The 23,226-nt window shown below is 38.5% G+C and overlaps 2 protein-coding genes across 2 annotated transcripts; one reads left to right on the top strand and one right to left on the bottom strand.

The window, feature by feature from the left end:
* Window positions 1–1,303: 1,303 nt before the first annotated feature.
* LOC115808669 (phthiocerol/phenolphthiocerol synthesis polyketide synthase type I PpsD-like) lies at window positions 1,304–11,080 on the bottom strand. The gene is made up of 6 exons (XM_030770114.1): window positions 11,023–11,080; window positions 10,624–10,777; window positions 10,351–10,511; window positions 8,587–8,793; window positions 7,652–7,833; window positions 1,304–6,903 (listed from the first exon to the last, which is right to left on the bottom strand). Exons 1-6 carry the CDS (start codon window positions 11,078–11,080, stop codon window positions 1,339–1,341), a joined length of 6,327 nt encoding a protein of 2,108 aa, XP_030625974.1. The 3' UTR covers window positions 1,304–1,338.
* A 3,296-nt stretch (window positions 11,081–14,376) lies between these two features.
* Window positions 14,377–19,689, top strand: LOC115806730 (patched domain-containing protein 3-like). The gene is made up of 4 exons (XM_030767595.1): window positions 14,377–15,021; window positions 15,483–15,610; window positions 17,642–17,787; window positions 17,876–19,689. Exons 1-4 carry the CDS (start codon window positions 14,377–14,379, stop codon window positions 19,687–19,689), a joined length of 2,733 nt encoding a protein of 910 aa, XP_030623455.1.
* The last annotated feature ends 3,537 nt before the right edge of the window (window positions 19,690–23,226 follow it).

The raw sequence follows: 23,226 nt of genomic DNA, 5'->3' as shown, positions 1-23,226 counted from the left end.
GGAGCGGTAGCAGGTTTATGGAGCGGAGCAAGGAACAATTAAAACTAGAGATGCTTTTCCGACAGAAAATGAGAATATTATTTCGCTGCAGCATCAGTTTTTGAATTAGATTTCACAACTGGCTTGTGCGTCAAATATACATATGGTCAACAAGACCATTGAATCCAACTATCGACTGCCCTGTGTGCAAAGCCCCGTCGATCCACTAGAGACCTAATATTTTCCCCATTCATTTTTAATGGGAAAATAAGCGATTAAAAACGGCAATTAAAAAAAGAAAAAAGCTTATTAAAAGCTCTGTGCCATGCGCAAAGTGCAAGAGCCAGAGATTCTCAGCAGACAGAAACACGCTACGTGAGGTTGTTTGCCCAGGAGATCGTGGGCTTTGCTTACAGGCTATGTACATTCAGCAATCACATTAATAACGAAAAATAAAAACATAGTATTGTTTAAACAGAAAACATATTGAGAGAGTACATTGCTTTAACAGTACGTTAGATCACCTCGGGTCGCTGCCTGCCTCACGCTACAGCGTTCCTACAAAATACCAAACGTGCATGTCAACCAAACATTACAACAGGAGCTTAAGTGCAAATATACATATGCACCTAAATATGATCAAATGGCTAACGTGGTTTACGAAGCTTGTTAACGTTTCCTTGTGACTTTACATGGTGTCACTCATGTACAAGAATCCAATGTGTGCAAGCCCTCGTAACAATAGAAACCTAAAACTTTACCCATTTATTTTCAATGGGAAAATAAGCGATTAAAAACGGTGATGAAAAAAAATGAGTGAACCAATCAGTTAGCTATATACAAGCACACTACTACGCATCAGGACAGACCTGTTACCGCTGGAATGGAATCGATATCTAGAAAACTGCGGGAGTACATACGGTGCTAAAAAACGACCGTAATAGTAACAATAATACTATTCTGTGAGTCACCACTAGGCAAAGAAGACCCTTAAGAATGAGTAGAAACAGCGCCAAAAATAATTCGTCTTACCAGTAGAGTTGGAAGACCAATATATGATTGCTTACGCTTCTGCTGTTGTCATGATTAAGTAATCAAGATCACTCACATCTGTACAAGTACTTTGAACGCAATGGATAATATCACACTGCTCAACAGAACACCATGCATAATATCACCAGTGTGTGTGTGTATGTGTGTGTGTGTGTGTGTGTGTGTGTGTGTGTGTGTGCGCTCTCCCTGTTATTTACAACACATTTAAAAACATTATTCTGCTTTCATATGACATTTAAATAAAATTAACATATTTGTTAAACCTCTACCATCAAGGTAAAGCTAGGGACCTCTTGCAATGCTATTTTAAAGTTTTGTTATTATGTCATTTGTTAGGCTGTGATCTGCATCATCCTGATGATGAGGAAGTTTGTCTTTGGTCTCTGTCAGTATGGACACCAAAGTCAACACAGTACTGTTTGGATCTAACAGTTTCACAAGGGGAATATTCACACCTCTTTCCTGAAAAATGAGATCTTGCAGAGTCATAGCTAACATGGAATCAATGCCCAAACCTGACAAAGTAGTGTCATAATTTAACTCATCTTTACTGACATTAATAGTTTCACTGAGCACACTCCTTACAAATTCATCAGGTGAGGAAGGAGCTGGGTTTTTACTCTGTTTGAAATTACGGATTCCATCTGTTTTGAATCCTTCTACAACTGCAGCCAAACGAATTGCCAGAGACATGTTTTGAGAATCAACATGGTTTGCCATGTTCTTAAAGCTGAATTTACACACAGCCTGTTGAGGTCTGTTCAGCTGAAGACACTTTACTAGACTTTCATGAATCTCATCTATACCTAACACCATTATGCCCTTTGCCTCCAAGAACTTTTGAAGGTGATCCTTGTCCAAGAGGAGACCGAGATTGAGGGCTCCCCAGTTTATGGACTGTCCAGCAAGCCCAAGATGTCTCCGGTAATGACAGAACATGTCAAGAAAAGAGTTGGCGGCAGCATAATTTGTCTGTGATGCATTGCCAATAAAAGAGCAGATGGAAGAATAGCACACAAAATAATCCAACTTGCAGCGCCTAGTGGCACGGTGCAGATTCAAAGCTCCATTCACCTTTGGCCTCAATACTTTCTCAAAGAGAGTTTTGTTGAGATTCTCAATCAGCGCATCATGAAGGACAACTGCACTGTGGAAAATTCCTCTGATTGGACAAGTGGGGAACCTCTGTCCAATGTCAGCAACAACCTTCTCTACCTGGACAGGGATTGAGACATCACACTGTAAACTAACAATGACAGCCTCAAACTGATTTGTTAAACTGTTGATCTCTTCCTGCATAGCAGGACTGGGATGACTTCTGGAGAGAATGACAATGTACCCTCCACCTCTCTGTGCAATGAATTTTACTGTCTCAAACCCTAACCCTGACAGTCCGCCAGTCACAATATACACAGAGTTTTTCTTGAACATTTGCTTCTGGTTGTGCATGAATGGGATCTCTGATAATGCTTTCTTTTCATCACCATTGCTCATTACCACCAAGGACATGGTCCTTGCTCTGAAATATGACTCTGAGTCTGACTCTTGTACTGCCAGCAAATCAATTTCAGAAGTCTCTTTCTGACAGACAGTGAAAGGAATATCTAATGCCCTGCGGTCCAAATGCATTCTCTTCAGCCATTTGTAAATGTATGGCATGTGTGCTCTAAGGGTGCCTTTATCCAGGATGCTGGACATCTGAATGGTGTGCATGCGGACATTGTCATTGCAATGACTGAAAATGTTCTCTGTGAGGAAGGATGGCTTGTTTTTGCACACAGTGATAACATCCTTTACACCTGAGATCTTGCAAGCCTCTGTGAAAACATACTTGTCAAATGGTGGAAGCAAGACTAAAGCATCAAACTTGTTCTCATTCTGGAATCCTCTAAATTCAGGACCTACCATGGTATTCCACCCTGATTTGCCAGCAGAGAGGATTAAAACCTTCAGTAGACCTGAATCTGACACTGGAGAGACAATGCCCAACTTCCTCTGCTGTTTTGCCTTGGGTAGTACCTTCTGCAAAATCTCCCAAGCTAGTGCACAGTATGATGCACAGGGGTTGTCCCTCAACCAAGGAAGTCTCTTTGTTTTGAAACAAACAGTGTCTGGAATTGTAATGCTGCTAGAAGCAGTCACAGGGTAACAAGAAACAATCTGATCTCCTACTTTAAGATTTCTCACATCTTTCCCTACAGCTGTGACAGTGCCACTAAAGTCAAGTGCTAGTAGCTTGTGATTCTGAGTCATGTGCTTACTCCAGTACATTGTCTGACCAAACTTAAAATCTGTGACACTGACTGGAAAGTAGTCTGAAGAGTGAACGCATATTGTATCAAGCTGAATTTCAACCCTTTTTTCTTGAAATTGGTTTGCCAAAGCACTAGAAGGAAGAGCTGACAAGTTTTTCATTCTGTGTGGATCAGCTATCTGTAAAACAAAATTCTCATTGAGCATAGAATTGATGTTGCTTTCAGCATTGTCGAAGAGCAGATTCGGGGTGCGGCTGATGCACGGTTTAAGAACCTGACCGTCTTTCACCACCACCTCAGGGTGTTTTCTGGGAGGACATGAACTGATGACTTGAGCCAGGGCTTTGATATTCTCTGTAGAAAAAGAGCTGATGTCTATCAGCTGGAAAGAGAGATTTGATATCTCTGCAGCACATGCTCTTGTCATGCCACACAGAGAGAATCCAGGGCTGATGCTGTTCACAGTATTCTCTGCAGACTGACAAGTTACTACTCTAATGCAGTTTCCAAAATTCATCGCTTTCAGTGCAGCAACAATCAGGCGGAAATTCTCGCAACAATTTGCAACGTTCTCAAGAACTGCTTCTGTTTCATGTGAGGTGAGCTGTTCTGTCCCCCACAAGAAGATGATCTCTTGGAAGTTTTTCTTGACATCAGAGATCTTAAGTGCTGTGAGTAATCCTGCAAAGCCATGCTGCAGTAGCGTCTTGCTATGTTTAGGTGAAATGTATGTTGATGCAGGGTTTAAGTGTCTCTGTAAAGCTCTGGAAACTCCTAACTGATCAGCAAAGACCAAAGCTCTGCAATCACTGGATGTATGAATATCCGCAGATATTACACTGAACTCATTGTGATAGAAGTTTTCTTCAACAACACTAGAACGGCCCCCAAAATACTTCACCATTATATGCTTGAGCTCAACCAAAACTCTGCCTTCTTTGTCTGTGAAGCAACCACACACCTCAAAATACTCAGGTGTTACCACAATGGCTTTCAAATAAATAACCATTTCATCTTGTAAGTGATCGACAACAGTCATGCTACCTACTGCAGAGGGGAAGCTGGGCTTCACTTCAGATCCATTAACGGTGATCAGTGTCATCTGCATCAGATAGTCCAAAACTACAGGGTGAATGTAAAACTCATGCAATTGGGGCAGCAACTCCTCAGGGACAGTTATAAGTGAAATGGCTTCCCTGAACTCCTCGCCATAGTGAACATCTGACTTGTTCCTGAACACAGAGCCATACTGAAATCCTCCGAGATCAAGACTTTTGTACAGTTCATCAGAACTCACCACAGATTTGCATCTCTCATATACACATTCTAATGAAATATGAGATACCTCAACCAGCCTTTCCTTTTGATACTCTATGCTACCGGCAGCAAAAGTTGCTGTTTTCGAGTATATTTTGAATTTGGTCTCATTTCCTGCTGGCTCAAGTTTTACTTTCATTTCAGTGGAGTTTTGCGTGAACAGAAATGGACTTTGGAAACTGACACTGAGCTTCAGGGTGCTGAGTGGCACCTTGGGTTTGGCACTGGCCATGAAAGCTGCCAGGCCAAGTTCAGCATACAAGGACCCAGGAATGATAGCAACACCATTATTCTTATGGTCACTTATGTAAGATATTGACTCAGAGGACAAATCACAGGTGAATTCATTGCCACCTTTTCCTTTCTGTGTGAGTACTGGATGGTTGCTTTCAGAATACTGTGGTACATACTCAGTGGAAATTGGTTTCTTTGCAGTGTCAAAGTGATATCTTGGGATATTTGCTGGTGGTGTTTCAAAACCAATATAGAGCTTGTCCCAGTTTACACTGACACCAAGCTCAAATAACTTTGAAACAAGAGTGAGCATTGCTTCATGATCATTATCAGGCTGGACTGAGCACAATACTGTTGTGTCTTTTCCCAGTATCTCTATGATGTTTCTCTGAAGAGCCCTTCTTGGGCCTATCTCTACAAAAACCACATTCTTCTTGTCATCAGCTGCTGATTTCACTGCCTGTTCAAATGCTACTGGCTCCCTGATATTTTTTGCCCAATATTTGCCATCAACAAAATCTGGAGGGCAGAACCTCTTTCCTGTGACGGTTGAAAACAATTCGGTGACCAGATTGTTCTCTTGTAGGCTGCCTATGCTCTCCTCTACATTCAGCAGGATGGGATCCATCATGTGGCTGTGATAGGCTGCAGGAACATCCAAGACATGGAGGAACAGCTTTTGGCTATTGACAGAGTTGCTCAGATTTTTGTGCAGACAAGAAATAGCATCTGCATCTCCTGAAAGGGTACAGGACTGAGGACTGTTGTAGGCAGCTAAGCAGACCTTTCCTGAGTAAGAGGGGAGGAGTTTCAAGACCTCAGACACAGCCATGTTACTAACAACTAACATCTTTCCCCCTGTGACCTTGCTCTGCAGAAGACTCCTGTGATAGATCACTTTTACTGCATCCTCAAGAGACAACAGACCAGAACAATGAGCAGCTGCAACCTCACCCACAGAATGCCCGAGAATGGCATCTGGCCTGACACCCCAGTGATTCAGAAGGCTGGTAATAGCAACCTGAATGGTGAAGAGGAGAGGTTGGATAACCTCTGGTTTTGAAAAGTCATCACTCTCATCAGAATCACTTTCTAGTTTTTCAAGTAGATTTGTACTTTTGTGGCTCTGAAAAAGAGCCTCAATCTCTTTCACTTTATCTCTGAAAAGAGGTTCCTCCTTCAGAATCTGTCTACACATGCCTCTGTAGGTAACACCATTTCCACAAAACACAAAAACTAACCTGGGGTCTGGCTTAGATGCAACTATTTTTTTGTCCTCGGCAGAAATGAGCTTCTCTTTTAAATCTGTCAGAGATGAAGCTGGGAACACTTTCCTGTATCTGTGTTTGAAGTGGCTTCTCCTACATGCTGATGTATATGCCAGGGTTTGTAGATCTGCTATGCTGCCTGAATGTATATGCTCTGCTGTGTCCTGAATCATCATCGCAAGGGACTTTTCTGAGGCTGCAGAAAGCACAAAGATTTGCTTTGATTTCTGTTTGCATGGTCTTGGATCCTGTATGTATTTATGTTGTCTTACAGTGGTATGTGCATTTGTGCCTCCAAACCCAAAGTTGTTGATGCCTGCAACTCTTCCAATTTCACCTTTATTCTCCCATTTCACTGCTTTGGCAGGTATTTTCAAGTTAAGAGCTTTCACATCTATACTGGAACTGTCCTCTGAGTAGAAGACTGTAGGAACAATAGTTTCATGTTTCATCATCAATAGCACCTTAATCAGTCCTGCAATTCCTGCTGCAGATTCTGTGTGCCCAATATTACTCTTAACAGAACCAATGTAGAGAGGTCCTGATCCTGGAGGTCTGACTTTGGCAAGGATTCTAGAGATGCTACCTGCCTCTATGGGATCTCCTACTGGAGTTCCAGTTCCATGAGCCTCTATGTACTGGACATTTACACGGTCAGTCTTTGTAGAGTAAATTCTCCTGAGTAGCTCCTCTTGCTGTACCATGGATGGCTTTGTTATTGGAGTGACTGAGTGGCCATCTTGATTTATGGCAGTTTTGCTGATAATTCCCCACACATGATCGAAGTCTCTTAAAGCCTGCAATAGGAAAAAATATTTTAGAATAGAACGTCATTTAATTGCCAAAAGTGGAAACAATAAAACTCTCTGACCATTCAAGCTTACATATATATTTGGGTGCATAGTGCACCTGAGGAAAATCCAATAAAAGATTGTGCCATGTGCTGATGGTTGTACATTTTTCTGACTATTAAGCTGAGAAACCCTTTAATCAGCCAAATAGAGTGCAAGTAATGCATATCTCTAATGTGTAACATGCTAAATGGATCAAAGAAATAAAATTGATATAGGTAACGTAACTGAATAAGTATCATACCATGATTTCATCCACTTGCTATTTATTCTGCTAAACACAGTATGAACTCTGACATATTGTGCTACTGAATTTATGAGACTAATTAAAGCAATGAGAATTGAATAATCATTTGCCCCCTACGCCCTTCTTCTCAGTTATTTCTCTCTGTTTCAAGTCATCATATATGTCTCATGTAAAAGATGTCCTTTTAGCATGCATTGGTAGTACATAGGGAAACTGTACAGAGTACTTTGAATGAAAACCTTTTTAAATTATTCTGTTTAATAATGTTCACTGCAAACATTTTTAAGTTATTCTGAGCCACTGTGAAGACATTAGAAATTTCATTCAAGAAGTGATATTTATTAATTTGCATTTCCTTCCTCTATAGCTTAATTTGTTTTACACCATAAACTACATCCTCCATCTCCCTGCAGGACACTTTTCTTTCAAAAGAGCAAAAAAGACTACCTGCTTAAGTGGTTTCAGAAGAACAACACCACAACCTTCTCCTCTGCCATAGCCATCAGCTCTTCTGGAAAATGGTTTGCTGGTGCCCTCAGGAGAAATCATCTTTGCTTTGCTGAGAGCAACAAATACTTGAGGCTCAAGAATACAGCTAACACCAGCACAAAGTGCCATATCACAATCACCTGTTGAGAGTAGACAGAGGTATAGTTTAAGTGTACAGTTGCTCTTAACAATTTTCAAACTGTTACTTGTAGGTTTTGTATATATGTTTCACTTTCAAGTGTGAATCTATTCCATGATCATGAGGTAATTTTGAAAAATATTTTAAAATCTATACACACATTTCATATATTTACTATATGTCATTAGTTATTTCATTATGTATCCATTACCATTATTTTCCATGTATTGTTTTTGAGTTCTTTGGGAAAAGAGAGAAATATAACATTTTTGCCCATAAAGTGCTAGAAATGCCATGGTAGCATATAAGCAGGGTTGATTTGGAAATCCTCCATCAAAACTGAGTTATACATTCAGTTATTTTGTATTTCAGTTCAACTAAATCTAATTAAACATTTAAGTCATTGCTTTGAAGTTTTAGGCCAATCTATTTCTCTACTAGTGCCCTAAAAATTGTGCTAATACAAATAAGAAGGTACAAACCAGCTTTCATCATTTCATACTTTCCATGAATTGCATAGATAGATGAATAGAAAGATAGATGGATGGATAGATAGAGAGAGAGAGAGAGAGAGAGAGAGAGAGATATCTATGTCTATTTATCTTTCTATTTCTAGAGATGGATAGATAGATACACACACACACACACATGTGTGTGTACCCCCCCCCCCCATCTTATTTTGTGTTATGTGTAAAAAACTGAAAGTGTAACTGCAAAAAACAAAACAAAAAAATAAAGTAGATATGAACATTACCTTGTTTAATGGCCTGACATGCTAAGTGTAGGGCAACAAGAGAGGAGGAACATGCACTGTCAATGGCCAGAGATGGTCCAGTAAAGTTGAAAATGTAAGATATCCGGTTAGCAGCTATACTCATGGCAGATCCAGTTCCAGTCCAGTGATTGATAGCATTTGGATTTGCATTCATTGAGTGAAGCTCAAAGTCTCTGTTCATCAAACCTAAACAAAGAAAATAAATACTTTATTTTTTGCTGTGATTTGAGCAATGAAACAGACACTAATAAATGATAGTTTTAAAATATTTTTCATATTTGAATTTTGTCACACACAGTTTTCATGCTACCATCATACCTCTCTGAATATTCACGATTCAATATAAACTTTCAGTTCTGTGTTGTGAAGAGTGAAAAACTTGGGTGGTTCCAAAATGTTTTGTGAAGAAAACTGTTAAGTTTACATTGGATTAATTTATGGACGATTCATTGATGCCCTGAACGATTTCCTGGACACTGCATTATAGTTGTTTTTTAGCGGCAGATAAGAGCCTATGCCTCAGAGAGATAGAATTTGAACTTAGAATTAAAATCAAAATGGCACCACTCAACAAGGGTGTTCATTAAAATATGTGTTGCTGGAAAAAAAATTACATATTACATTCGAAAATGACTAGGCAACCTAAGCAAACACAGTCATCATTAAGGCCAAAGACAGGCCATGACAATTAATTAATGGATATAAATGGTTGGACATTCATGTCTCACAAAGTAGGGCATAAAAATGCAAGTGTGTGCTTTCTTAGCTAACCTGTGTGTTAATACCAGGAAAGCTGTTGACATTGCATGTCTCAGGATGCAAATAGTGTAGTGTTTGGTAATATTTAATTGTTTCTCTGATGTTAACAATCAGTCACTTGTCACGCCCCGGCTCTCTCTTCCCTCCTCTGCTTGCCATTCTATGTTAAATTTACACATATACTTCCTGGTTTCTCGTTCCACCTCTTTTGGGTTAGTTTAGTCTTGTTCTGTTCATTTTAAATACTCCTAGTTTTTCATTCTTTAGCTGTGTGAAATTGTGCTTTCAATGTTTTGTGTTAACCTGAAGTTTGAATCCTGAAGTCCTTTGTTTCACCTTAGGGCTTTTCACACTGCATATTCTTATCCCAGGGCTATCCTTAGCTCTGGGCTAAGAGTTGACCCTGGGATAACTTAGCCCCTTTTCACACACATATTGTTAACCCAGGGTTAGCCTAAGCCCAGGGCTATATGATTCACACTGCACTTCTACGAACCCTGGGTTAAATGTACGTTGGAACAAGTGACTAATGTTTGCATTATCGAATGACTCAAGGTCCAGTGTTTACTTTAGCCCTATTTCACACTGGCACTTTTCACCCTGTTTTTAGTCATGTTTCAGGTGATATTCCCGCAAACTCAGGGCCAACAAGCCCTAGGCTTAAGTCGGGGTTAGCCCACTTTGAAATGTGCCAAGGTTGTGCCAGTGTGACAGCTTCCTTAGCCTGGGCCTAAAAGCTCGTTTAACACGGGGCTAAGAAGAGTTTAAGAATGCCTTTAACCCTGGGCTAAGTGCAGTGTGAGAAGCCCTCATGTTTCATTCTAATAAATTCTGAGCTATTTTGCAAATGTGCCCAAACCTTTCTTCAGCCCATGACATCATTTTTTTTGTTCTGGCCTTACAATGCAACTATAATATACAATATGAATTTGTTGTGATTTTGGAAAAGCTGCAACAGAAGCATTAAGAAAGTGGTGAAATTACCCAAGAACACTCCTGTGCTGGTTCCATTAGCCTTCTCCAAAGGGAGCCCTGCATTCTCCAAAGCTCTGTAAGTACACTGTAACAAAATTTTGTGCTGAGGGTCCATTTGTGTTGCCTCAGCATCCATGATGCCAAAGAACTTTTGATCAAATTCATTGAACCTACACAGTAAAAAAAGAAAATATGAATAAATAAATAGAATTAAAAAAGAAAATGCATTTATGCATGCATGAAAGTATATGTCACATTAAAGACAACTGTTCAGGTCTTTACCCATCAATTAAGGCAGCCTTTGAGGTCCTTGCTTTTCCAAGTTTGCTGTCATCAGGATCATACCAGTATTTTGAGTCAAATCTCTCCTCTGGAATTTCTACAGCACAATTCCTTCCCTCCACAAGAACCTTCCAGAAATTGTCTAGACCCTCACCTGAAGTGACGATTTACAAAACAATGTACTTTTACAGGCTATCATACAGTACAAGATCATGCATGTATATAGCACTTAAATTGACACAATTTCAAGACTTAAAATTAAACTGTAAAAGATTTTGGAACTGTGGATGTGTATATATTTTGGAAAAAACAGTCAATAGTCATAGTCAGATCTTTATAATAGAATTATTTAAATTAATCTGAAGCTTCAAGACTGTAAAGGTATTTAGAAATACATACCTCCTGGAAAACTGCACCCAATACCAACCACTGCAATGTCCTGATCCGCTTCTTCCATACTGACAAACACTGGGTATTATTGAAGTTTGTTGAAGCAATGACATGTGACAAGTAATAATGCTATATATTTCAAATAACTGATGAAAGGTAATACTTGAGAATTCTGAACATAGTCAACTTGAAGCTTGCTTCTCCTCATGGGTTCAGAATGCCCATGTTCACCTTTTTATATCCTCAGAGTAAGGTGAAATGGGACATAAAACTGGCTGGAATCCAAGAAACTGTTAATGAAAACAAGGAGCACTATTTCCTCATTGTGGGGAGGGGCAAGACTTTTAAACATTGTTCTGCTCTCATCACATCACATTGTCATGAATAACACAGTATTCTGTGATCATTTATCAAGCGTGAGAAATTATAATTAAACAGATATCGCCAAATTAACAGACAGCCATGACCTTTTTAGTCTGTTCTTCCCAGCTGCATTATGACTTCTATGCCATACCTATAGAAATAGCAAATTCTACCTTATATTGAGTTAAAAACAACAATTCTGTCCAGGTTAGAATGAAGTTAAATATCAGTCTCTTGCTTGTAGGCCCAGTTGTTCAGAAGTAATCTGATCGGATTGGATCAAATCTTGAAAATGGGTTGTTCAAAAGAAAAAAAAGGATTCTGAAATTGGATTAGATCATGTAATCCAGTTTTGGTTTTGATCTGGATCAAACCTTCAGTATGTGTTGTTCAAAACTTTTTAGTAAGATTGGGATACCTTTGTTCCAAAAAATCAGGATTATCCTGATCCCAGCAGAAGGGTAGATTCAGGGTGGATTTCAGAAACAAAATGTAGTAAAACTTTGAAATTGGTCAAATAATACAACATTTGTAACATGTAGTATATATACATTTATTTATATTTGGAAATTGATTTGTTTAACTTCTACAGTGATGAAGAAGATAAAGTAGACATTAGGCTACCCACTAAGCCTTTTTGACCCGATAAAATAAACCTCCAAACAGCTGTCAGTATCAAACAAAAATAACTGTCATTTATCACTGTATATTAATTACAATGACACAGTCATCAGAGATGAACCAGTAAAAAGTAGTTTCTAGCAATAGCTAAATTAGTTCCTAATAATTTCTGTCTCTTCAAATAAAAACACTTTAAGTGACCCCTGCTGGCTATTATACCTGTTGTTCATTACATAGCCAGTAGCCAACTTTGTGATATGTAGTCCCATTTAGAGCACCGGTAATCTGGATTTGGTGATCTTGAAAAGTCTGTATCTGGATCAGGATCTAATCCAGAGTTGCTTTGAAAAACTGGCACGAAAGTAAAATGGATTACTTGATCCTGGATAGTAAAAAATGGGATTTCCAAATCCGGATCATTCTGGTCCAGATGAAACTTTTTGAACAACTGGGCCCTAGTGATCATACATTCATATTCCACCCGTAAGTAGAGCATGCAAAAAAATTCTCTGCACTTTATTTTGCATTGCATTATTGGAAATTTCAAGCTGCAAGATTTATTATTACATTTATTCAATGCTTTTGGAACTAAAAAGCAAGATGTACAGCATTCAAGAAAATTCTCTGTGTCATCTAAATTAGATTTAAAAAGAAAAGCAAACTTTTGAGACTGAGGAGGCCGTTAAGGACTGTATTAGATGACAGATTAAATAGATAAGATCATGCATAATGTGCATTCATTATATCCCTGGCTAACGCTGATTCAGCATTTCCAAAATTCACGTTAAAAGTAACTGCAATCCCATGGAATCTTCCTGAATCTACGTTTGTCTAATTATACATAATAGCTAGTGACTGACATAGACAGTTAAATCATTTTGAAGAGCAGTGCCAGCCCAAGCCTTTACGAGGCCCTAAGCAGAATTTGATTTGAGGGCTCCCCACCGCCTCTGCACCGCCAATACTATTGTCAATGCTTGATCATTCGCATACCTATTGTCAATTTAACACATTTATTAATTCAGTGATTATCTTTGCACCCATCCTAATAATCAAATGCTTAATTTCACAATCGAATGCTAGCTCAATGAACAAAGCTTCAAAGAAAAATTGGCTTTTTATTTTCAAAAACTTGCTGTCCACAGATCCTTACTCATTTTCTCTTTGTGTTTCTTGAGACTATATCTAAACAATACGGCCACAAATAGAAGTGCAGCTGAGTATTAAGAGAATTTGAATTTAAGGTGGTGTGTGTTCATTTTTTTTTCAGTCTCATTTTTTTGCAGTACAGAAGTTTTTATATCAAAATATGGTACCAACAAATGAAATACTTGTTTATGGTAGCCTTGACAACGCAAACAGTAGTAAGTCCAGTTTTTCAGTAGGTCTAATAAACGTTCCGAGAAACCACAAGGAAATGGTTATCTGGGAAGTGTTATTATACAGTAAATAAATTGCAAGACCTTCTGGTTAATAAGTGAATCACTAGATGTAGGGAAAATTTTTTTTACTCCAAAATATTTTTCAGCAGAGAAGTTTTCCTCGATTAAAATGAAAAAGCACACGTGTTCATCAGTAGAAGGTCACTTATTCTGAAGAAGATTTTTTAATCATTAAAAAACAAACAAGGAAGAGGGAAGTATTCTGCTCTCCTCATTCTTTCACTGTTTAAACTTTAGCCCTCAATAGGATGTAGCTGAGATCAGTGTGCTAGTACATTTTGAACGCATTCTCCATTTCATCAGTTTATGACTCGACCCGACCTGAAAATGAAAATGACTTTCTGGCCACAAAACAGAAAAACAGAAGAAATCCATTAAGGTTTTGTGTTGTCCCCATGAACCCTATGATCTATGTGAACATAAATGTACGTGGACGTGTAAACCATTTGACAATTCCAACGAGTTTAGCTGTAATAAGAATTGGGACAACCCACCATACGCTGTCTCCCTGAAAATTCTATTTCAAATATCAACATACTTGTGTATCCGAAAAATATTAAATGTCCATAAAATACCGAGACAAAAACATTATTTTTTTTCCGCACTGTCATCCCCTATACCACAGGTTTAGTTTTTTTTTAAATCCAACATATGCTACACATAGTTAGTTATGTCACAGGTCAAACCAACATTCTTGGTAACCATGAGGATATAGGGAAACAGGAATTACCTTCACGCTGTTAATAAATTCCGAGACCTTTTGGATTTGTGAGTAAATCATTAGAACAGTCTCTGTTCATCACACTTTATCAGACCTGATGAGATGGTCGGTCTGATAAAGCCTTCTCACTGGACAGGACGAGTAACTTGCGGAACGAATAGCCTACAAATAATTCACATCGCCCGAGAACACTAAACATTGGCTAAATCAGCGAGTATGTCTCGATGTCAGACAAATTGTATTGAGAAACGCATATCTCAAGTCTTTGGGAAGCTTGGACAGTTCGTTGGTACACACATATGGAGTTTTTTTATTTTACCCGCGCTCATATCTGCAGTGCTTGGCGTAGGTTTTTACTTTCTACCTGAGAGAGAGAGAAGCGATATTGAGGACCAGTTCACACCGGTGAACGGTCCTGCCAAAACAGAAAGGGCGTTTGTTCAAAATAACCTTCAAGACAATGAAGAATTTTCTCCTTTAAGACTCTCAACAGAGGGCACGTTTGCGGCTTTAATCATAGTAGGATTAGAAGAGAACAATATTTTGACGCCTCGTGCCAGTAAGGAGATAATAGAATTAGACAACACAGTTAGACGTATTGAAGCAGGGAAGAATTTTAGCAGTATCTGCGCTGAAGCAAATGGGACGTGTTGGTCGCAAACCTTAGATGCTAACTTCTCTGCTGATACTGCCCCGGAAGGTAGTCTTGGAGGTATCAATTTTAAACCGGGCACTCTGGAAATCGAAAGCGCAGAAGCGATCAGGCTTTTCTATTACTTACGAGAGATCAACAAAACAGAAAATGAAATATGGTTGCGTGCATTTTTACGGACGTTCGCCAACTACACAACAATCAGTGCTGTAAGTGAACGTATGAGACTAATTGAACGTAGTCCCATGAATCCGAGTCTTTCTTCCTTGTAAAAACCCACAGAGTGATCAGTAAACTGTATTTTTATTGCCGCATCGCATATTTATGGACATATCTCCTGTATTTCACAGACTACTGTAAAAAAGAACGAAGCAGTATCCAGTTTAAAGCAGCATTGCCCTTTTTCCTTTCTGGATAACCCGAATTTTAGAGAAAATTCAGTTTTGGATTGTGTCCCAGAGAGTTAGGTTTATAAATGTATTAGAGTTAGCACTAGAGTTAGATTTATAAATTTGCATACCCAGCTTTGAAAATGTAGAGTGATAATGTTGTCGACTTCTTCTTCTTCTTCTTCTTCTTCTTCTTCTTCTTCTTCTTCTCTTCTCAATAGCATTATCTTAGTGTAGTTTTCTGAAAAATGTAAATATTTTCTCTTGGTTTTTCATTATAGGTTTCTGTATCATATTTTACATCGATATCAAGAGAAGAGGAGTTAAAGAGAAATTCAAAGACAGTGATTCCATTTTTCTCAATCACTTATTTCCTGGCCATCACCATTTCAATCGTTTCCTGCATGAGGTATGTCAGCATTTGTTGTGCTCATTTTTTTCTTTCTTTCTTTCCAAAACATAAACAGTGTTAAAAAGGCAGTTATTACCTAATCAGCTTAACTTCTTCGAAGGGAAATCGTGATCACTCGTGATCATCGTAGGCACTGATCACTGTAAAGCTGCTTTGAGACAATTTTGCAAAAAGCGCTATAGAAATACGAATTGAATTGATTTGATTACAAATCCAGCTAAATTGAAAGTGGGTCAGTAATATTCCATGGAAAGTGTTGTTAGATAATGTCTTTCAGTGTTTCCAAAATGATAACTTCTACTGAGGGAGGGAGGTTACCAAAAACTACACTTAACAAGAAATGATCCATGGCTGTGGAACTAGTTGGGTCACACACTTTCTGATTCTCCCCATTGTCAAGTCGGCTCACAACTGCCAACAAAAAGGCCATGGTATATCCATGGACGTCAACGGTTTATGTGGATCTGCACACTTCTTTTTGAAAGCTGCCTTTATGTTGTACAGTTTGCCCTCGGTATCCGCGGGAGACTGGCTCCAGGACCCTCCGCGGATACCAAAATCCGCGGATGTTCAAGTTCGTTGGTCCTATATAAAATGGCGTAGTATTTGCATACCGCCTACGCACATCCTCCCCTATATTTTAAATCATCTCTAGATTACTTATAATACCTAATACAATGTAAATACTATGTAAATAGTCGCTGTGCTGTATTGTTTAGGGAATAATGACAAGACAATAAGTCTGTACAGTACTGTTCAGCGCAGACGGATCCATGTAAGTCTAACTACATAGTACACTTCAGCAACAACGTAATTTTCTTTCGTTCAACAATTAGGCCTACAGATTGCTTTTGTTTAATGACCTGGAAGAGAAGTACGTAATGTATAATGTACAGTGAGCCGGTCATTATTGCGAAATAAATCTATTCAGGGTGATTCAGTAGGTTTATTTCACAATAATGACCGGCTAGCTGTACATGATCCAGCTTATCACATGGCTAGTCACTAAAGAAATCAGTAATTTCACGCAAAATATCGGTTTAAAAAAGATTTTATTGCTTCCGCTAAAAAAAAAAAAACGAGTCCGTTAGATTCAGAAGTGCCACAGTCTGTTTTTCATTACAGCGGTCTGCTATTCAGAAATAACAGACTGTAGAATGCCTTAACTGACCGATCAGAATCGAGTATTCAACTGAGCCGTGTGATAAATAGATAATTATAAGTACATAAATAGATAATGATAAATACATTATTCTTCTTGTAGCGCTTCCTTTTTTTCGAATATTTTCAATCCGCGGTTGGTTGAGCCGACTGTAGGCTTGTATGCTGGTTATACCGCATGCCACATTGTGTAAAATGAAAGTGAAAGTGAAATAATTCAGGCGACAGATGAATGACTTGAGGTTTCCTGTAAGGAATTTTTCCTACCGTGAGTGGCACGTTTCGGCAAAAAGAGTGTCATGGCAAAAATAAGGGCATAACCATAAATACTATAGATATATTCCTGATAAACACTCATGATACACACATGGGCTTAACTTTATTCTGCAACCTCTGAAATATGCAATGCAATTAGAATTGTTCTTCGGCTTGAGGTTACATGAGTAAACAAGTGTCAGCATGAAATGTTCTCGTGAAAAACTTAAGGTTAGTGCTCATTGCAATTGACCTGCTGTCTGCACTCTATATATTCTACACTGTAAGCATGGAGGAGTTCAGCAATGTCCATGTTTGCTCAATTCAAGTTAAAACTTTCCGTTACATTTTCATGTACAAAGACAGAAAATGACATTAAAACATAGTCACAAATTGGACTTTATCAGTTTATGGTTTTATTTGTTAATTATTTCAATGGATGTGAGAATGGTGAAAATAAAAACAAAAAGTCTTGTCCCTCCCTGTATTCCCTGTAAAATCTCTTTATGTGATACTAAAATAGATTCAAAACAACAACAACAACAAAAACCTCTGCCTACACTGTTTAAATTTGTAAACATGTACCCTAATACATCATACTGATTTTTTTAGGTTTGACTGTGTGAGAAACAAGGTCTGGGTAGCCTCTTTTGGAGTCCTGTCTGCTGGCCTGGCTGTGCTTTCCAGTTTTGGGTTGCTGCTTTTCTGTGGTGTTCCCTTTGCAATGACAGTAGCAACAGCTCCATTTCTGGTTCTGGGTAAGCCTAAAACTTTTTTTTTCAGTAAATTTAATTAAAAGTGGAATATCTTAATCTTACTGCAATTGTTTCATATGTTTTTTGACAGGTATTGGTGTTGATGACATGTTCATCATGATCTCCTGCTGGCAGAGGACTCAAGTTCATGATAAAGTTGAGAAACGTCTGGCAGACACATACAAAGAAGCTGGTGTTTCGATCACCATCACCACTCTGACTGATGTCCTGGCTTTTTACATTGGTCTCATGACTCCTTTCCGTTCTGTGCAGTCATTCTGTCTGTACACTGGTACAGCTATTCTCTTCTGCTACATCTACAACATCACATTCTTTGGTGCCTTCCTGGCATTAAACGGCAGGCGAGAGGAGAGCAACAGGCATTGGCTGACCTGTATGAAGGTTGATAAACCAAAAGAAAAATATTCACAAAACACAGATGACTCTAAAACCAACATTTGTTGTGTTGGTGGGGCTTTTGACCGAGACACTGGAACTGAGGAGGACACCCCTATGAACTACTTCTTCAGAAATTATTATGGGCCTTTTCTGACAAAAAACTGGACCAAGGTGTTTGTAGTTGTGCTCTATACAGGATATTTAGCTGCCAGTATTTATGGTTGCTTCCAAATTCAGGAGGGTATTGATCTAACGAACCTGGCTCCTGATGGTTCATATGTCGCTAGCTATTATGATAATGAAGACAAATACTTTTCAGACTATGGCCCTAATGTCATGCTGGTTATCAAAGACCAAACATTTCAGTACTGGAATGAAAGTGCTCGATCAGGTCTTGATACCTGTCTTCAAGAGTTTCGCAATCTATCCATGGTTTCAGAAAATATGTTTGTCTCTTGGCTTAATTCTTACCTGGTTTATGGAGAAAAACATGGATTGAATTTGAATGATGAAAATGTTTTCAAAGGGCATTTATCAGGATTTCTAAATGCATCAGGTTTCAGCCAAGATGTTAACTTCACTAATAGTCAAATTTATGCATCTCGACTGTTCATTCAGACAGTGAATATCAGCACAGCACTTGATGAAAGGAACATGTTGAGTGCATTCAGAGATACAGCTGAAAACTGTGCAAAATCACAAAATCCTATTGATATGTTAGTGTACCATCCTGCTTTCATCTACTTTGACCAATATGCAGTTATTGTCAACAATACGATACAAAATCTCATTGTTGCTACTGCTGTGATGCTTGTCATCTCTCTGTTGTTGATTCCACATCCTCTCTGCTCTCTGTGGGTGGCCTTTGCTATCGCTTCTGTCATTGTTGGAGTGTCTGGTTTTATGGCATTGTGGGATGTGAATTTAGACTCCATATCTATGATTAATCTGGTCATCTGTATTGGCTTCTCTGTAGACTTCTCTGCACACATCTCTTATGCATTTGTTTCAAGTGAGAAACCTTCAGCTAACAAGAAAGCAATAGATGCACTCTACCACCTTGGCTATCCAATAATACAAGGAGCCATATCCACGATTGCAGGGGTTGTGGTTTTATCTGCTGCTCAGAGCTACATCTTCAGAACCTTCTTTAAGATCATGTTCTTGGTCATCCTGTTTGGGGCAGTTCATGGCATCATGTTCATCCCTGTATTTCTGACATTCTTTGGAGTATGTAGTAAGAAAAGCACTGTCAAAAATGAGAGTTATCCAAGAGCTGTGTGCAAATCAAAGTGCGCAAACATTAAGACAAAAGAAACCATTGTGTATGCCAACCCAGATTTCAGTGTAGAAAGAGAGTTGGAAATGGAGGCACATATACAATTGAGATGGCAGAATACCACCAAATTCACGTTTAAAAATGACAAGTTGTCTGACATAGCCAGGAACTGTCAGAGCTCTATAGAGAATCAGTCAAGGTACACTTTTGAGCCTGATTGTCCTTGATGTTATATGAGAGATGTTTTTTTAATTACCTGGTTAAAAGTTGATCAGAGAAATTCAGGCAGTCACTGAAGCTGTGATTCACTTTGAATAGCTTTGAGCAACCTCATACATCTGATGGTATTTGACCATCATTTGAGTTCTTTGTGTGGCACTGACCAGCAATAATTTTGTCATATTTTTAAAGGAGGGACTGAAGGCCTTCTCTTTGGCTTCATTTCCACGGGCACACTTGTACCCTGAACAGCTGAAAAGAAGGGATGGGTCTGTATATTTCAAACTCTTTTCCCTTTCACATTTTCTCAGGGACTGTATTTCCCTTTGTGAATTTATGGTGGTGCCAGCCACTGGTGGTTCCAAAAAGGAAAAAAGGGAACAAAAATCCTTAAAATAAGGTGGGGGGACTGTTATATATCTGTGGTTTATTTTCCAGGATATATAGATTAAAAGGCAACATGCGATTAAAAGGTAGCAACAAGTTTCAAAGGAGCTGTAGTTTTTTGTGGGCACTTGTATTATATTATTTACTATTTTCTTTACAATCAGAGATACAGATGTGTTTTGAGTAGCAGCTATGTTAAAACTGAGTGTCCTTTTTACAGAAGCACCACAGCATACACCAAAGAGTAATGCAAAATTTACATTTTAGAATAAAATCTCATTTCCTCTTACACTCTTACACTCTTGGAGTACATTTCAGTTTAAGACTGTCTATACAAAGCTGGTTTTTTTTTTAAAGAATTTCTAAGTAAAAATATTCAGATTGTCCTGTGTTTACCCTTTCGTCTTTATTTTCTTTGCAAATAATATTATTGCAGCTGCTGATCATATTAAAGTACATGTCCACAACTTGGTGATTCACATGGATGCACTTATTCGTGTAGATCATCTAAGTGTCTACAAAGAAGATGACACCACCAATATCTACAGCAGTCAAGTGCATTACTTTATTATAGATAATGACCTTAAATAATTACAGAATCTTACATTATCATAGATCCTTTTTAATTATGAAAATCATTTGCATATCTCATTCATATATCATATATCACTTTCTATTTCATACAACTGTATGTTTCCTCACTTCAGCTACAGAAAATATTTTTTATTATTCCTATTAAAAAATGTAAGTTTTCTAACCATACCACCTGTGAGATTTGGATTACTGCGAAGAAGTTCTGTAAAGAATGCATAAGGAAATCTTCAAGGACAGCTATTGATTCATTCCACTGAAGAATGATGAAACTATTACAAATTACGCAATCACAAAAAAAGACCAAAAAAAAAAGCTTTAAACAGAACAACTACACATACAGAAAAATGATAGTTCTTTAAACTAAATGTTGTAATATTGTTGGCAATAAATGTAGTATTATATTATATGGCCACATGATTAAATACATTAGAACATCAGTTTCGAGCAAAGCAGTCACAAGATTTAATTTAATGTAAATTTAATGTAAATCACGTTTCCATAACTACACTATGACTCTGTTGGTGCCCATAATACTGAAATTTTTATCATAATTACCCAAAGGGGAGATTTTATTAATAAGGTGCAATATACTCAAATTAGTGAAAAAATTTTGAAGATGTGAGTGCAGTAAACACAGACAGAAAGAAATATTTTAAATAAACTTAATTTCAGCATGGATTCAAACAAAATGAACTGAAAATAAATTTATTTGAACTAAGTTTTCAAAGTTTTGTGGTTATGTCATCATGTGTATCACTTAAAACCCCTCTCATCCACATGATTCAGATTTTTGCCACTGGCCTCATCAAGAATCAACACCAAAGTTAAAACTGTACTATTGGGATCAAGCACTTTCACAATGGGGATATTTACATCTCTGTCTTGAAAAATGTGGTTCTGTAGAGTTATGGCTAGCATGGAGTCAATGCCCAGGGACATCATCTGTCACTTAATCTTTTCTGATGTCAGGTGTTTCACTGAGCAAAGACTTAATATATTCAGCAGGAAGAGCAACTGACCTTGGTGTCCCCAACTGTTTTCCAAGTTCTACATCAGACAATTTGTTCTTTCTCAGACCTTCCTCCACCAGCTCTGACAAGCGCATTGCCAAAGAGTTGTTTTGAGACAAAACATGGTTTCTTAAGTTTTTGAAACTGAACTTGCAAAAAACCTGCTGAGGTTTGTTTAGCAGAAGGCACTTCTCCAGACTCTGGTGAATTTCATTTACCCCCATCACCATCATGCCCTTTGATTCCAAGAACTTTTGGAAATGATCGTTGTCTAAGAGAAGACAGAGATTTAGGGCTCCCCAGTTTATGGACTGTCCAGCAAGCCCAAGACATGCTGCAGTAGCGTCTTGCTATGCTTAGGTGAAATGTATCTTGATGCAGGGCTTAAGTGCCTCTGTAAAGCTTTGGAAACTCCTAACTGATCAGCAAAGACCAAGGCTCTGCAGTCACTGGATGTACGAATATTCTCAGAGATTACACTGAACTCATTGTGATAGAAGTTTTCTTCAACAACACTAGAACGGCCCCCAAAATACTTCACCATTGTATGCTTGAGCTCAACCAAAACTCTGCCTTCTTTGTCTGTGAAGTAACCACACACCTCAAAATACTCAGGTATTACCTTGATGGCTTTCAGATAAATAACCATCTCATCTTGTAAGTGATCAACAACAGTTATGCTACCATTTGTGAACAGCTAGTCTTTCAGTAGGTAAGTCCCCCATTTTCTGACACTCTAAGCATCCTCTAAGCTTGTGTTTTTCCTCTCTTGGTATGCCTGCCGAGACTAAGCGACCCCCTATCTTGAATAATCCGTTCTCATCCACAATAGGGTTGAGCTTTTTTAGTAGCCTTTGCTTTGGGATAGTCTGCCCTCTCAGTACAACTCTCTGTCAAGTTTGGGCGTTGACTTGATGCTGGCCATGACTGTACAGAACTTCATTTTCCAGGAAAGAGGTGTAAAATTTCTATCGTAAAATAACTTGATCCTAACAGTACAGTGTTAACTTTGGTGTCATTTCTGGCTGAGGCCAGCGACAAAAATCAGAATTATGTGGACAGTGGCATTCTAGCTTGCGTGGGCCCCTGGACAAACCCCTCTTTCAGCACCCCCACCCCCCACCTCTACCAACAAAAATTGTGTCTGCCCCCACCCCTATCCCTATGCTAACAGAAAAAAGCACCATTCTGCACTAATTGGAACAACACATATAATAATAAATATCTCATAAATATCACAAAGAAGTAACAAAGACAAATATACCTTTGTGTTGATTTGGCACTTGAGCATCAATACATTACCCATCTCCCAACATTGTCAACCAAGAGTCAAGACTAAACCAGTTCACCTTGGTGGTGTCCAGACCAGCAGTGCCAGAACGAGTCTCAGAGTTGGGGGGCAAGAACACGAGGTAAACCCAGAGCTGTATGAGAGGGTCCGGGGGCATCCTCCCCAAGGAAAAGTTTCTTAATTCTGGCAGCTTAATGCACATGTCACAGTTTGAGACAGAAACGGAAAGCCTAAAGGCAGTGGTGTTACCAGGATGTCATAGC

Source organism: Chanos chanos, chromosome 3 (assembly GCF_902362185.1).
Source record: "Chanos chanos chromosome 3, fChaCha1.1, whole genome shotgun sequence".
Classification (NCBI taxonomy): Eukaryota; Metazoa; Chordata; class Actinopteri; order Gonorynchiformes; family Chanidae; genus Chanos; species Chanos chanos.
Note: the sequence above shows the minus strand (reverse complement) of the source record. Positions and strands in the feature narration are given on the sequence as shown.